Genomic DNA, 12587 nt, shown 5'->3' with positions numbered 1-12587 from the left:
TGCAGATCGTTGGCTACGTAAAGGTCTTATGTCTCTTACATAATTTGCCCTGAATAAAGTGCTTTATGTGTTTCACAGCTGTCTAATGACAAATGGATCAAATCTCTAATCTCTGTATAATTCACAGGTTTTAGTAAAGTCCATGTATCCTGTATTACATATAAATCTCCGTCAATATCCATTGGTAAAGTTGCTGTAAGGTTGCATTGCATTCCACTAACAAGTTTGTTTTTTTAACTATAAATAGGGTGGCACTTATTTTTTTAAGTTAAGGCTCTATTTCCTGAAAGCAGAACATAATAAAACATGTAATTAAAGGCTGACAATGACAGGAAGAGCTATCCTGGGGAGCAGGCGGTAGGGAAAATCAGACCAGAGAGCTGTGGCTAGCCTATTTTAAACTAGGGAGTGAGAGTGAAGACTAAGAGGTGTGTTGAAAATAGAGGGGTTTATAAGATGAGCAAAGACCTGTTTGCTAAATTCATAGTAACCTTCAATTTACAAGAAAAAGCAAGGTGTGCAACAGACAATCTGGAGGCTTACTCAATAGTGCAGAGACAGGCAACTTTCCGAGGTTAGTATTAAACTGCCTGGTTGAATTTACTGCAAGCTTGGCATGGGCATCACATTGTATTGAGATCATGTCCAGACTTGCAGATCGTTTGAAAACTTGTTCAGACACATTTAGAAAAATGTTATTTTGTGGATAATTTCTTGCTCGTAAAACACAAATCCTCTGTATATGGTAGCAAAAAAAAAATTCTACATTTTGTGCATGTCCATCCATCTACAATATACCTAGGTGTACATTGGATAACCTACAAGTTGATTTTATTTGGGGTTGAGTGTATATTGCCTTAGTTTGCATCAAATTAGAGCTCATTATGGCAGATTAAGGATTGGGTATTTACCGCCCAAGTTTTCATCTACATTGTTGCTCAAAAAATCTATTCAAAGTAATATAAGGGAAGGGGTCTGGCTGCAATTCCCTGCACATCTGGGTTGGAAGGAGAACAGTGAAGGGTGAAGGAAATGTAGTGTTACACTAGTGTGTCCCTTCATTTTTTTCCCAAGGTTTAACCCCGCATACAGTAATGGTATAATGATACTATCACATAAGAAAACCCACTGCCAAATGTGTGCAATCTTCTCTTTTTCTTCATGATCGATGATGGTTTTCTAGATTGTTGGTTGTCTCAATAGCCCTCCATGGATAAGTATGGCATAACTCCTCAATTTTGTTGGCTTTGTTGTTACTCCTAATTTTTCTACATTTTTTGTCTTCCCAGTTGCAAAAGATTGTATTGCTCTCCCTCTTTTATATACAATACTGGATATTCTGATTTTTCAGATTCTTCCAAATGTTTGGTTCCGGAGGCTTCTTTGTATGTATTGGTCTTGTCTGTAAGCAATACTATTTTGGAACTTGTATAAAATCTAGACTGGGTTGTTCATTGCCACCTAATCCCATTGTCCCATTGTATATGTAATTGAAAAATTCTTGGATATAGTTAATAAAATTAATTTGGAATAGGTTATTTCACCTTTGTTTCTTTTGACAAGGATGATCATAACCAGGAATTGTATGTCCCTCTAAAACTGTTTTGCCTCAAGCAAGGTCCACCTAGGAGCACAGTATCGGATCATAATTCCAAAAAGGTTGGACCAATGGACGAACAACAAGCACATATTATAGAATTTATACTATATTATTGTGTGGGACCAACAAGCTGTGTTTGATGAGCCCGTTCACTATTGCCTCACTCAAAGAAGTAAAGATGATTAAGATCTACAGACATATAAAGATCACTGGAGATTTTTTGAATTTTGTTGAAACCAGACAAAACTTTAATTTGTGAATCTATGCTTATTATACGTTACATAAAGCAGGGAGCATATAGAAATGGTGCCCCTTTTTTGTACGGAAAATGTGAAGAGAACGTGATGACTGAATGAAAACTAGAGGTCATCGGCTTCACTTACCGACCACAGCCGGACTGCTAATCTCTTTAATGCTTTTCTGAAGGGGACAACAATGGGCACTTTCTTTCTCAAATGATTCACAGATGAAGTAAAGCTTGGTTAATACAGTCTATTTTTTGATAAATGGAGTACGTTGGGTGAAAAACTGATTTGGATGGAGATGGAGCTGATGGATTATAAACATTCACTCTGTTCCTCAATTCCTTCTTAGTCTATCTTTTTTTTTTTTGTTTTCTTATACTATTTCTCTCCTTCCCCACTCCTTTTCCTGCTTAGGTTATGTTCTGCGGCTATGTGGGCCTCCGGTGATCCGATTAATGTTTTCTAAGCTGTTTCTCTTTTAGCTTTGTCGATTACTTGCTTGTATCATTAAAAATATAACATTATCTTGCTGCCCCACCTTTTACAGAAAATTTGGATTGTGGTTGTTTGTTAAATTATATTCTTGAGCTAAAGTGGCATTTACAATTCAAGAGAATGGTGAGTGAGCATTGTTAAAATGATCGTTTTCCGATTTACAGCCTGTTTACATGGCAAGATAATCATCCAGTGAACGAGCAAAATGCTCATTCATTGGGTGGAATGATCTTTTGCTCAGCATAAATGAGCATTGCTCTCACCGGGGCATTGTCCTGTGTAAACAGGACTTGAACAACCGAGAGCCATGACAGTCTATGTGAGTGATCTAGTGTAGATCGCTCAATGCACCTTGTTTGCTTTGGTCTGCTTGTGTAAACAGGCAGTCAAACGACTGCCGGCTGCTTCATAAAAATGGGCCTTGAACATGTGTTGAGCATTTTTTAGGAAATCTAAGGGGTCTCTGTCTGAATCTACAGTTCCATTTAGATTAGCCGACAATCGGTGATTGTTTGTAGGTACATGATTATTATCACCGTGAATATCTGCCCATGGAAGCATGCCCACACTCCCCAAGGAATGAGCAAACTGATTGTTAGATGACTGGATCATTTACACTAGCAGAAAAATCATCATTATCGGCAGGACATCACGCCTTGGAAGTGCTCCAATAACATATGATGTAGAGAGCAAACAATTGTACAAATAATGATGAACAAGCACCAATCAACTTGTGTATGGTCAATCATCAATAGTTATTGGTCAGAAATCATGTCTATCTAAATGGATCATAGAGGCCTGAGCTCGATGAGGGCATTGACCAATCACTGTTATAAAGCAGCTGGAAAGACTGGCAGGAGCAGTGGTGTAGGCATAAGCGGCATATGGAAGGTAGTGACCGGCTGTGCATTGGGACCCAGGAGCTTTACAGCAGCTGAATCCATAATGAACAGCCATAAGTAGACGTTGATATAAAGATGTACAAGTGAAATAGATTGTGAGTTATATTGATTATATAATGCCTAGTGTACAAATAATTCATTAATAAATTATCATTTTATCATTGTAACATGATTGGTGCACACACAGGTTATTTCATAATAATGATGCCTATTTTATGAACTTCTTTCATCTCACCAATGTTTTAACCCCTCTGTTCCTCTTACTGTCAATGGTATTAACAGAAATTTATCATAACAAAAGCTTGATTGTCGGCCTTAAAGCCAGCGCCATTTATCAGGCTACTATTTCCTGTTGTCCACATCAGGGAGGTTCCACCCTTCTCAGCTTCTGCCAGGCAATTGTGTGAGAATCGAGTTGGGAACAGTACAAGAATCCCATTGTTGTCATAATCTGTAGCGGATACACAGAGGCCGAGTGTGAAGGACTCGTTCATAGCTGTTCTGACATCAGAAATCTCTCCATAGCTTTCCTGATTTCACCAGGTTAATCACCCTCATATCTGCTAGGTTTTTGTAAGATGAAACAGAGTACCATCATTGTGCCACAATGTCAGTGGAGGCAAACTACATCACTTCAATACTATATTCAGCAACCAGATTTGCTATAGGTAAGGGTGTAACCCTTGAAAGGACACACACACACACACACACATATACATACATATATATATATATATATATATATATATACATATATATGCAGTGTATATATCTACATATGTATGTATGAGCATGTATAGTCATATGAAAAAGTTAAGTTTGGGCACCCCTATTAATGTTAACCTTTTTTCTTCATAACAATTTGGGTTTTTGCAACAGCTATTTCAGTTTCATATATCTAATAACTGATGGACTGAGTAATATTTCTGGATTGAAATGAGGTTTATTGTACTAACAGAAAATGTGCAATCCACATTTAAACAAAATTTGACCAGTGCAAAAGTATGGGCACCTCAACATAAAAGTGACATTAATATTTTGTAGATCCTCCTTTTGCAAAAATCACAGCCTGTAGTCGCTTCCTGTAGCTTTTAATGAGTTCCTGGATCCTGGATGAAGGTATATTTGACCATTCCTGTTTACAAATCAATTCCAGTTCAGTTCAGTTTGATGGTCGCCGAGCATGGACAGCACACTTCAAATCATCCCACAGATTTTCAATGATATTCAGGTCTGGGGATTGGCCATTCCAGAATATTGTAATTGTTCCTCTGCATGAATGCCTGAGTAGATGTGGAGCAGTGTTTTGGATCATTGTCTTGCTGAAATATCCATCCCCTGCGTAACTTCAACTTCATCACTGATTCTTCCACATTATTGTCAAGAATCTGCTGATACTGAGTTGAATCCATGCGACCCTCAACTTTAACAAGATTGCCGGTGCCGGCATTGGCCACACAGCCCCAAAGCATGATGGAACCTCCACCAAATTTTACTGTGGGTAGCAAGTGCTTTTCTTGGAATGCCGTTTTTTTTTGCCTCCATGCATAACGCCTTTTCGTATGACCAAACAACTCAATCTTTGTTTCATAAGTCCACAGGACCTTCTTCCACAATGTAACTGGCATGTCCAAATGTGCTTTTGCATACCTCAGGCGAATGTTTGTGGCGTGCTTGCAGAAACTGCTTCTTTCGCATCACTCTCCCATACAGCTTCTCCTTGTGCAACCTGCGCTGTATTGTTGACCAATGCACATTGACACCATCTGCAGCAAGATTAAGCTGCAGGTCTTTGGAGGTGGTCTGTGGATTGTCCTTGACTATTCTCACCATTCTTCTTCTCTGCCTTTCTGATATTTTTCTTGGCCTGCCACTTCTGGGCTTAACAAGAACTGTACCTGTGTTCTTCCATTTCCTTACTATGTTCCTCACAGTGGAAACTGACAGTTTAAATCTCTGAGACAACTTTTTGTATCCTTCCCCCGAACAACTATGTTGAATAATCTTTGTTTACAGATCATTTGAAAGTTGTTTTGAGAAGCCCATGATGCCACTCTTCATAGGAGATTCAAATAGGAGAACAACTTGCAAGTGGCCACCTTAAATACCTTTTCTCATGATTGGATACACCTGCCTATGAAGTTCAAAGCTCAATGAGGTTACAAAACCAATTTAGTGCTTTAGTAAGTCAGTAAAAAGTAGTTAGGAGTGTTCAAATGAAGAAATTGATAAGGGTGCCCATACTTTTGCACCGGTCAAATTTTGTTTAAATGCGGATTGCACATTTTCTGTTAGTACAATAAACTTCCTGTCAATCCAGAAATATTACTCTATTACTCAGTCCATCAGTTATTAGATGTATGAAACTGAAAAAGCTGTTACAAAAACCCAAATTGTTATCGAGAAAAAAGGTTACCATTAATAGGGGTGCCCAAACCTTTTCATATGACTGTATATATGTGTGTGTGTATGTATATATATAATATATATACATACACACACACACAATGTCCTTTCAAGGGTTACACCTTTACCTATAGCAAATCTGGTTGCGGAATATAGTATTCAAAGCTATAATATTTATTTTCTGATTTAGTTAAATGCCCAATGTTTGCATAAAGCATATGAGCATAATGAGGTATGATCATGCATTATCCCCTTCAACCATTGATATTTAAAATATGGAATTATATTTTTCTTTAATTTCCTTTTAATTCTGTGTCTTTTTTTTTACAGGTGGCAACCTGTTCCTGGAACTAAGGCAGCCATGCTGGTGAAAGTGAATAGTTTGAGACAAGTGCCAATATCTCCGCCCTGTACACCTCTTCAAAGTAGCAACCCAAAAAATTCTTTAGGCCGTGCTTCTGGATATGCCCATGTTCAATCCACTTCTTTGCAAGCAAAACCTGGAATTGATACAAAACAATCAATGCAAGTAAAGAAAACAGACAATGGTGGATTCTGTCTGGTCTTGACTAATGGGGCCTCATGTCAAACTCCACAGAGGACTCCTACAGGCACACTGCAACCCTCCTCCCCCAGATATGGCTCCCCACCACCTATATATGATGAGCCATCTATAGATTCTCCAATTTATGATGAGCCTCCTGCAGAGATGGACTTTGAGAACATGACTGTACAGTCCATGTCACCACCAATGTCCCCAACTAATAGTTTACAAAGCTATTTACAAACTCCCAAACTTCTGCCCTACCCAGGTCATCCAAGTAAACACAAGAGGAACCCTTCTGCTACAGAGTACAGCCCAGCCGGCAGGGAGTATATAAAGCACATGGTCAATGTTGATCAATCCTCTAAACAGACTATTTCACCCACTGGATCTCTCGATGCCCATCCCAAACATCAGCCCAGTCCATTGGCCTTAAAAGACAGCTTTAAAAATTCTTGGAGAGTCTTGGAAGCTAATGTCCTCAAAAACATGGAGGCCCACCATAACAGGCAAAACAGTCTTCCCCAAGATTACCCAACTGTGGTAAGCCAACAGGACTCTGGTTATTCCACAGGCCCATCTCCTAGTTTGAGAAAAAGGAAAGGTAGAAGACAAGGCACAGCTCAGATAAGGCCTGGTTCAGTCGGCAGCAGCAGTGAACTCAATGCACTAAATGATAAACTCATTGCAGAAATGAGGTCAGTAGTCTGCAGACCGACTCCAGTAAGGGGCAGTAAGACTAGCCTGGACGCGGACATGATAGAAAACATTGCCCCAGACAATAACAAGGTGCGGTTTCAGACGGACTCCTTAAAAAACTGCATGGATAGAGAGTCAAGGGACGACCTCACATCAAGCAGTAGGTCTTTGTATAGACTTGCATCTGAAGTACGAGAGTGTAAAGGAGAAGCAAATACTCAACCTGAAGTGGTACGACAGAAGCGGACCTATGAGAAGATGGACTTTGTGGAGAAAAAAGTTACAAGCCAGATAAGTTTACTCTCAACTGAATCCACAAGGACAGTATCACAGGTATTTTATTTTATTCATAATATTTACTTACATATTGAAAATAAATACTTGAGCAAAGAAAAAAATATAAAAAACAAAAAATGAGACACAGCCCTGTTGTATAATGTTGCACGGACCGTGGCACTTCTGTGGTGGTGGCGCTCAAGTCGGATTAGTCAACTAAATCAAAACTTGGCACTCAGAGACCCAGTGAAACAGAAAAATGTTTAATAAAGTGCTTGCAATCCCAAAAAAATAGACATTTCAGTCCTCCGTGGACCTTCTTCAGTACAAATGGCACACAGCATGTCTATCTATCAGTGGTGGATGCCACACAGATGCGCCTGTCTGCCATGGCTTTCTCTAGGCAATCTGTACTGATTAAGGTCTGAAATGGACCACAACGTCTATTTTTTGGATTGAAAACACTTTATTGAACATTTTTCTGTTTCACTGAGACTCGGAGTGTCAAGATTTGAAGCCTTTGTTGTAAACTGCCAGGTTTTGGTGATGCTTTCTCTTCTGATTAGTGTTATCATGGAGATCATCTAAGAGTTCCCAAAAATCAAATACATGGATGGTCCCATATACACATATAATTGCTACTATTCAAGTCAGATAAGGTATTGGTAATATTATATTTGCTCTACTGAATTTCCGCAAAGTCTCCATGAGAACAGTAGTCAGAAGGGGTTGTATTAGGCGTTCAATATTCTCAACAATACACACTTCATTTACTCCAGAATCTCTTTATGAAGCAGAAGAGATGTGTGGTGAAGTGCCACGCTTAGGGATACTTTACACGCTGCGACATCGCTAGTGATTGCTAGCAATGTCAAGCGCGATAGCACCCGCCCCCGTCGCTCGTGCGACATTTGGTGATCGCTGCCGTAGCAAACATTATCGCTACGGCAGCGTGACACGCACATACCTTGACAGCGACGTCGCTATGACCGCCGAACAATACCTCCTTCAAGGGGGAGGGGTGTTCGGCGTCATAGCGACGTCACTGCCGTGTCACTAAGCGGCCGGCCAATAGAAGCAGAGGGGCGGACATGAGCGGGACGTAACATCTCGCCCACCTCCTTCCTTTCGCATTGCCGGTGGACGCAGGTAAGGAGATGTTCGCCGTTCCTGCGGTGTCATACATAGCGATGTGTGATACCGCAGGAATGACGAACAGCATCGTACCGGTGGCAGCAGCGATATTAAGGAAATGAATGACGTGTCAACGATCACCGTTTTGGAACGATTTTGCGATCGTTGATCGTCGCTCATTAGTGTTACACGCTGCGATGTCGCTACCGGCACCGGATGTGCGTCACTAACGACCCCGACGATATATCGATAACGATGTCGCAGCATGTAAAGTACCCCTTAGTGTGCACCTTTCCTCTTTTTACACTGTGCACCAACCACAGTATTCTTGCAGGTGCTAACTAAAACGTACTTAGGTCAAAAGCACCCCCATACACATTAGCCAGCAATCTTTCCAGGCTCCTCCATATACAGGCGCACTCATATGTTCTATATGAGAGAGACTCTGCCAGATTTCTCTGGCAGTATGTTGTCTTGCAGAAAACAATAGATTGGCCGTTAGAAATTCAGTGTATTGGATCCTTCTGTTCCCTGGAGTCAATATAGTGATGTTTGGCTATTCGCGCACTTTGCGTTTTTCCAAGCGTTTCCGCAGCGATTTCAACTGCAGCGTTTTAATGCCAAAATGCATTCGTTTTGTTTTTTAAGCAAAGTCCATGGGAAATAGGGCTTTCTTGTGCAGAAAATTTGTCAATCTCTGCGTTTAAAGAAGCAACATGTCAATTGTTTTGCCATTTTGGCAGCGTTTTGCTAACATTAGAGTCAATGAGAAGTTTCAAAACGCATCCTTAATAAACGCATGCTTTTTTTTACATTATATTAAGGGCATGATACAGTGCTGGCCAAAAGTATTGGCACCCCTGCAATTCTGTCAGATAATACTCAGTTTCTTCTTGAAATGATTGCAATCACAAATTCTTTGGTATTATCTTCATTTATTTTGCTTGCAATGAAAAAACACAAAAGAGAATGAAACAAAATTCAATCATTGATCATTTCACACAAAACTCCAAAAATAGGCCAGACAAAAGTATTGGCACCCTTAGCCTAATACTTGGTTGCACAACCTTTAGCCAAAATAACTGCGAACAACCGCTTCTGGTAACCATCAATGAGTTTCTTACAATGCTCTGTTGGAATTTTAGACCATTCTTCTTTGGCAAACTGCTCCAGGTCCCTGAGATTTGAAGGGTGCCTTCCCCAAACTGCCATTTTGAGATCTTTCCACAGGTGTTCTATGGGATTCAGGTCTGGACTCATTGCTGCCTACTTTAGTAGTCTCCAGTGCTTTCTATCAAACCATTTTCTAGTGCTTTTTGAAGTGTGTTTTGGGTCATTGTCCGGCTGGAAGACCAATGACCTCTGAGGGAGACTCAGCTTTCTCACACTGGGCCCTACATTATGCTGCAAAATTTGTTGGTAGTCTTCAGACTTCATAATGCCATGCACACGGTCAAGCAGTCCAGTGTCAGAGGCAGCAAAGCAACTCCAAAACATCAGGGAACCTCCGCCTTGTTTGACTGTAGGGACCGTGTTCTTTTCTTTGAATGCCTTTTTTTTTTCCTGTAAACTCTATGTTGATGGCTTTTCCCAAAAAGCTCTACTTTTGTCTCATCTGACCAGAGAACATTCTTCCAAAACGTTTTAGGCTTTCTCAGGTAAGTTTTGGCAAACTCCAGCCTGGCTTTATGTCTCGGGGTAAGAAGTGGAGTCTTCCTGGGTATCCTACCATACAGTCCCTTTTCATTCAGATGCCGACGGATAGTACAGGTTGACACTGTTGTGGCACGGTGGCTCAGTGGCTAGCACTGCAGTCTTGCAGCGCTGGGGTCCTGGGTTCAAATCCCACCAAGGACACCATCTGCAAGGAGTTTGTATGTTCTCCCCGTGTTTGCGTGGGTTTCCTCCGGGTACTCCGGTTTCCTCCCACATTCCAAAGACATACAGATAGGGACTCTAGATTGTGAGCCCCAATGGGGACAGTGTTGCCAATGTATGTAAAGTGCTATGGAATTAATAGCGCTATATAAATGAATAAAATTATTATTATTATTATTATTACCCTCGGACTGCAGGGCAGCTTGAACTTGTTTGGATGTTAGTCGAGGTTCTTTATCCACCATCCACACAATCTTGCGTTGAAATCTCTCGTCAATTTTTCTTTTCCTTCCACATCTAGGGAGGTTAGCCACAGTGCCATGGGCTTTAAACTTCTTGATGACACTGCGCACCATAGACACAGGAACTTTCAGGTCTTTGGAGATGGACTTGTAGCCTTGAGATTGCTCATGCTTCCTCACAATTTGGATTCTCAAGTCCTTAGACAGTTCTTTGGTCTTCTTTCTTTTTTCCAACCTCTGTCCACACAAGGACACAGGACAGAGGTTGAGTCAACTTTAATCCATGTCAACTGGCTGCAAGTGTGATTTAGTTATTGCCAACACCTGTTAGGTGCCACAGGTAAGTTACAGGTGCTGTTAATTACACAAATTAGAGAAGCATCACATGATTTTTCAAACAGTGCCAATACTTTTGTCCACCCCCTTTTTTATGTTTGGTGTGGAATTATATCCAATTTGGCTATATGACAATTTTTTTTTTCCATTGAAGACAAATTAAATGAAGATAATAATACCAAATAATTTGTGATTGCAATCATTTTCAGGAAGAAACTGAGTATTATCTGACAGAATTTAAGGGGTGCCAATACTTTTGGTCAGCACTGAATGTCCCTTTACACACACACATAGTCCAACAATTAAATTAATGAAAATCAATAATTTAACGTTATTTTAACCCCTTCACCCCCGGCCACTAAAACACCCTAATGACCGGGCCATTTTTTGCAATTCTGACCAGTGTCACTTTGACAGGTTATAACTCTGGAACGCTTCAACGGATCCTGGCGATTCTGAGATTGTTTTTTCGTGACATATTGTACTTCATGTCAGTGGTAAATTTAGGCCGATATTTTTTGCATTTATTTGTGAAAATTTAGGAAATTTGGCAAAAATTTTGAAAATTTCGCAAATTTCAAACTTTGAAAATTTATGCCCATAAATCTGAGAGATATGTCACACAAAATAGTTACTAAATAACATTTCCCACTTGTCTACTTTACATCAGCGCAATTTTCGAAACAAATTTTTTTTCCGTTAGGAAGTTAGAAGGGGTCAAAGGTCATCAGCAAATTCTCATTTTTCCAACAAAATTTACAAAATAATTTTTTTAGGGACCACATCACATTTGAAGTGACTTTGAGAGGCCGAGGTGACAGAAAATACCCAAAAGTGACCCCATTCTAAAAACTACACCCCTCACACTGCTCAAAACCACATCCAATAAGATTATTAACCCTTTAGGTGCTTCACAGGAACCAAAGCAATGTGGAAGGAAAAAATGAAAATTTTACTTTAGCCATAAAATTTTCATTTTTACAAGGGAGAAAAGAGAAAGTACACAATACAATTTATTGTGCATGTTCTCCTGAGTACGCTGATACCCCATATGTGGTAAAAATCAATTGTTTGGGCGCACGGCAGAGCTCGGAAGGGAAGGAGCGCCATTTGAATTTTTGAACGCAAAATTAGCTGCACTCATTAGCGGACGCCATGTCGGGTTTGAAGACCCCCTGAGGTGCCTAAACAATGGAGCTCCCCCACAAGTGACCCCATTTTGGAAACTAGAGGCCTCAAATAATTTTTCTAGATGTTTGGAGAGCACTTTGAACCCCTGGGGGCTTCACAAAAGTTTATAGCGTTGAGCCGTGAAAAGAAAAAAAATTTTTTTTACCACAAAACGGTTGCTTCAACTAGGTAGCTTTTTTTTCACAAGGGTAACAGGAAAAAATGCACCATAAAATGTATTGTGCATTTTCTCCTGAGTACGCAGATACCTCATATGTGGTGGAAAGTAATTGTTTGGGCGCATGGCGGGGCTCAGAAGAGAAGGAGCGCCATTTGACAGCAAAATTGGTTGGAATCATTAGCGGACGCCATGTCACGTTTGGAGACCCCCTATGGTGCCTAAACAGTGGAGCTCCCCCACAAGTGACACCATTTTGGAAACTAGAGCCCTCAAATAATTTTTCTAGATGTTTGGTGAGCACTTTGAACACCTGGGGGCTTCACAGAAGTTTATAGCGTTGAGCCGTGAAAAGAAAAAATTTTTTTTTTACCACAAAACGGTTGCTTCAACTAGGTAGCTTTTTTTTTCACAAGGCTATCAGGAAAAAATGCACCATAAAATGTATTGTGCATTTTCTCCTGAGTACGCAGATACCTCAT

General features: G+C 40.2%; 1 protein-coding gene across 2 annotated transcripts in view; it reads left to right on the top strand.

The window, feature by feature from the left end:
• The window catches only part of LOC142311447 (rho GTPase-activating protein 39-like), a 129752-nt gene that overhangs the window by 74835 nt on the left and 42330 nt on the right, over window positions 1-12587 (top strand). For both annotated transcript variants that reach the window (XM_075349894.1, XM_075349893.1), the window contains exon 3: window positions 5979-7224. In XM_075349894.1, the coding sequence (XP_075206009.1) occupies window positions 5979-7224 (1246 nt within the window). The remainder of the gene's footprint in view (window positions 1-5978; window positions 7225-12587) is intronic.

This window comes from Anomaloglossus baeobatrachus, chromosome 5, assembly GCF_048569485.1.
Source record: "Anomaloglossus baeobatrachus isolate aAnoBae1 chromosome 5, aAnoBae1.hap1, whole genome shotgun sequence".
In the NCBI taxonomy this organism is placed as follows: domain Eukaryota; kingdom Metazoa; phylum Chordata; class Amphibia; order Anura; family Aromobatidae; genus Anomaloglossus; species Anomaloglossus baeobatrachus.
This window is presented reverse-complemented; position numbering and strand designations above follow the sequence as displayed.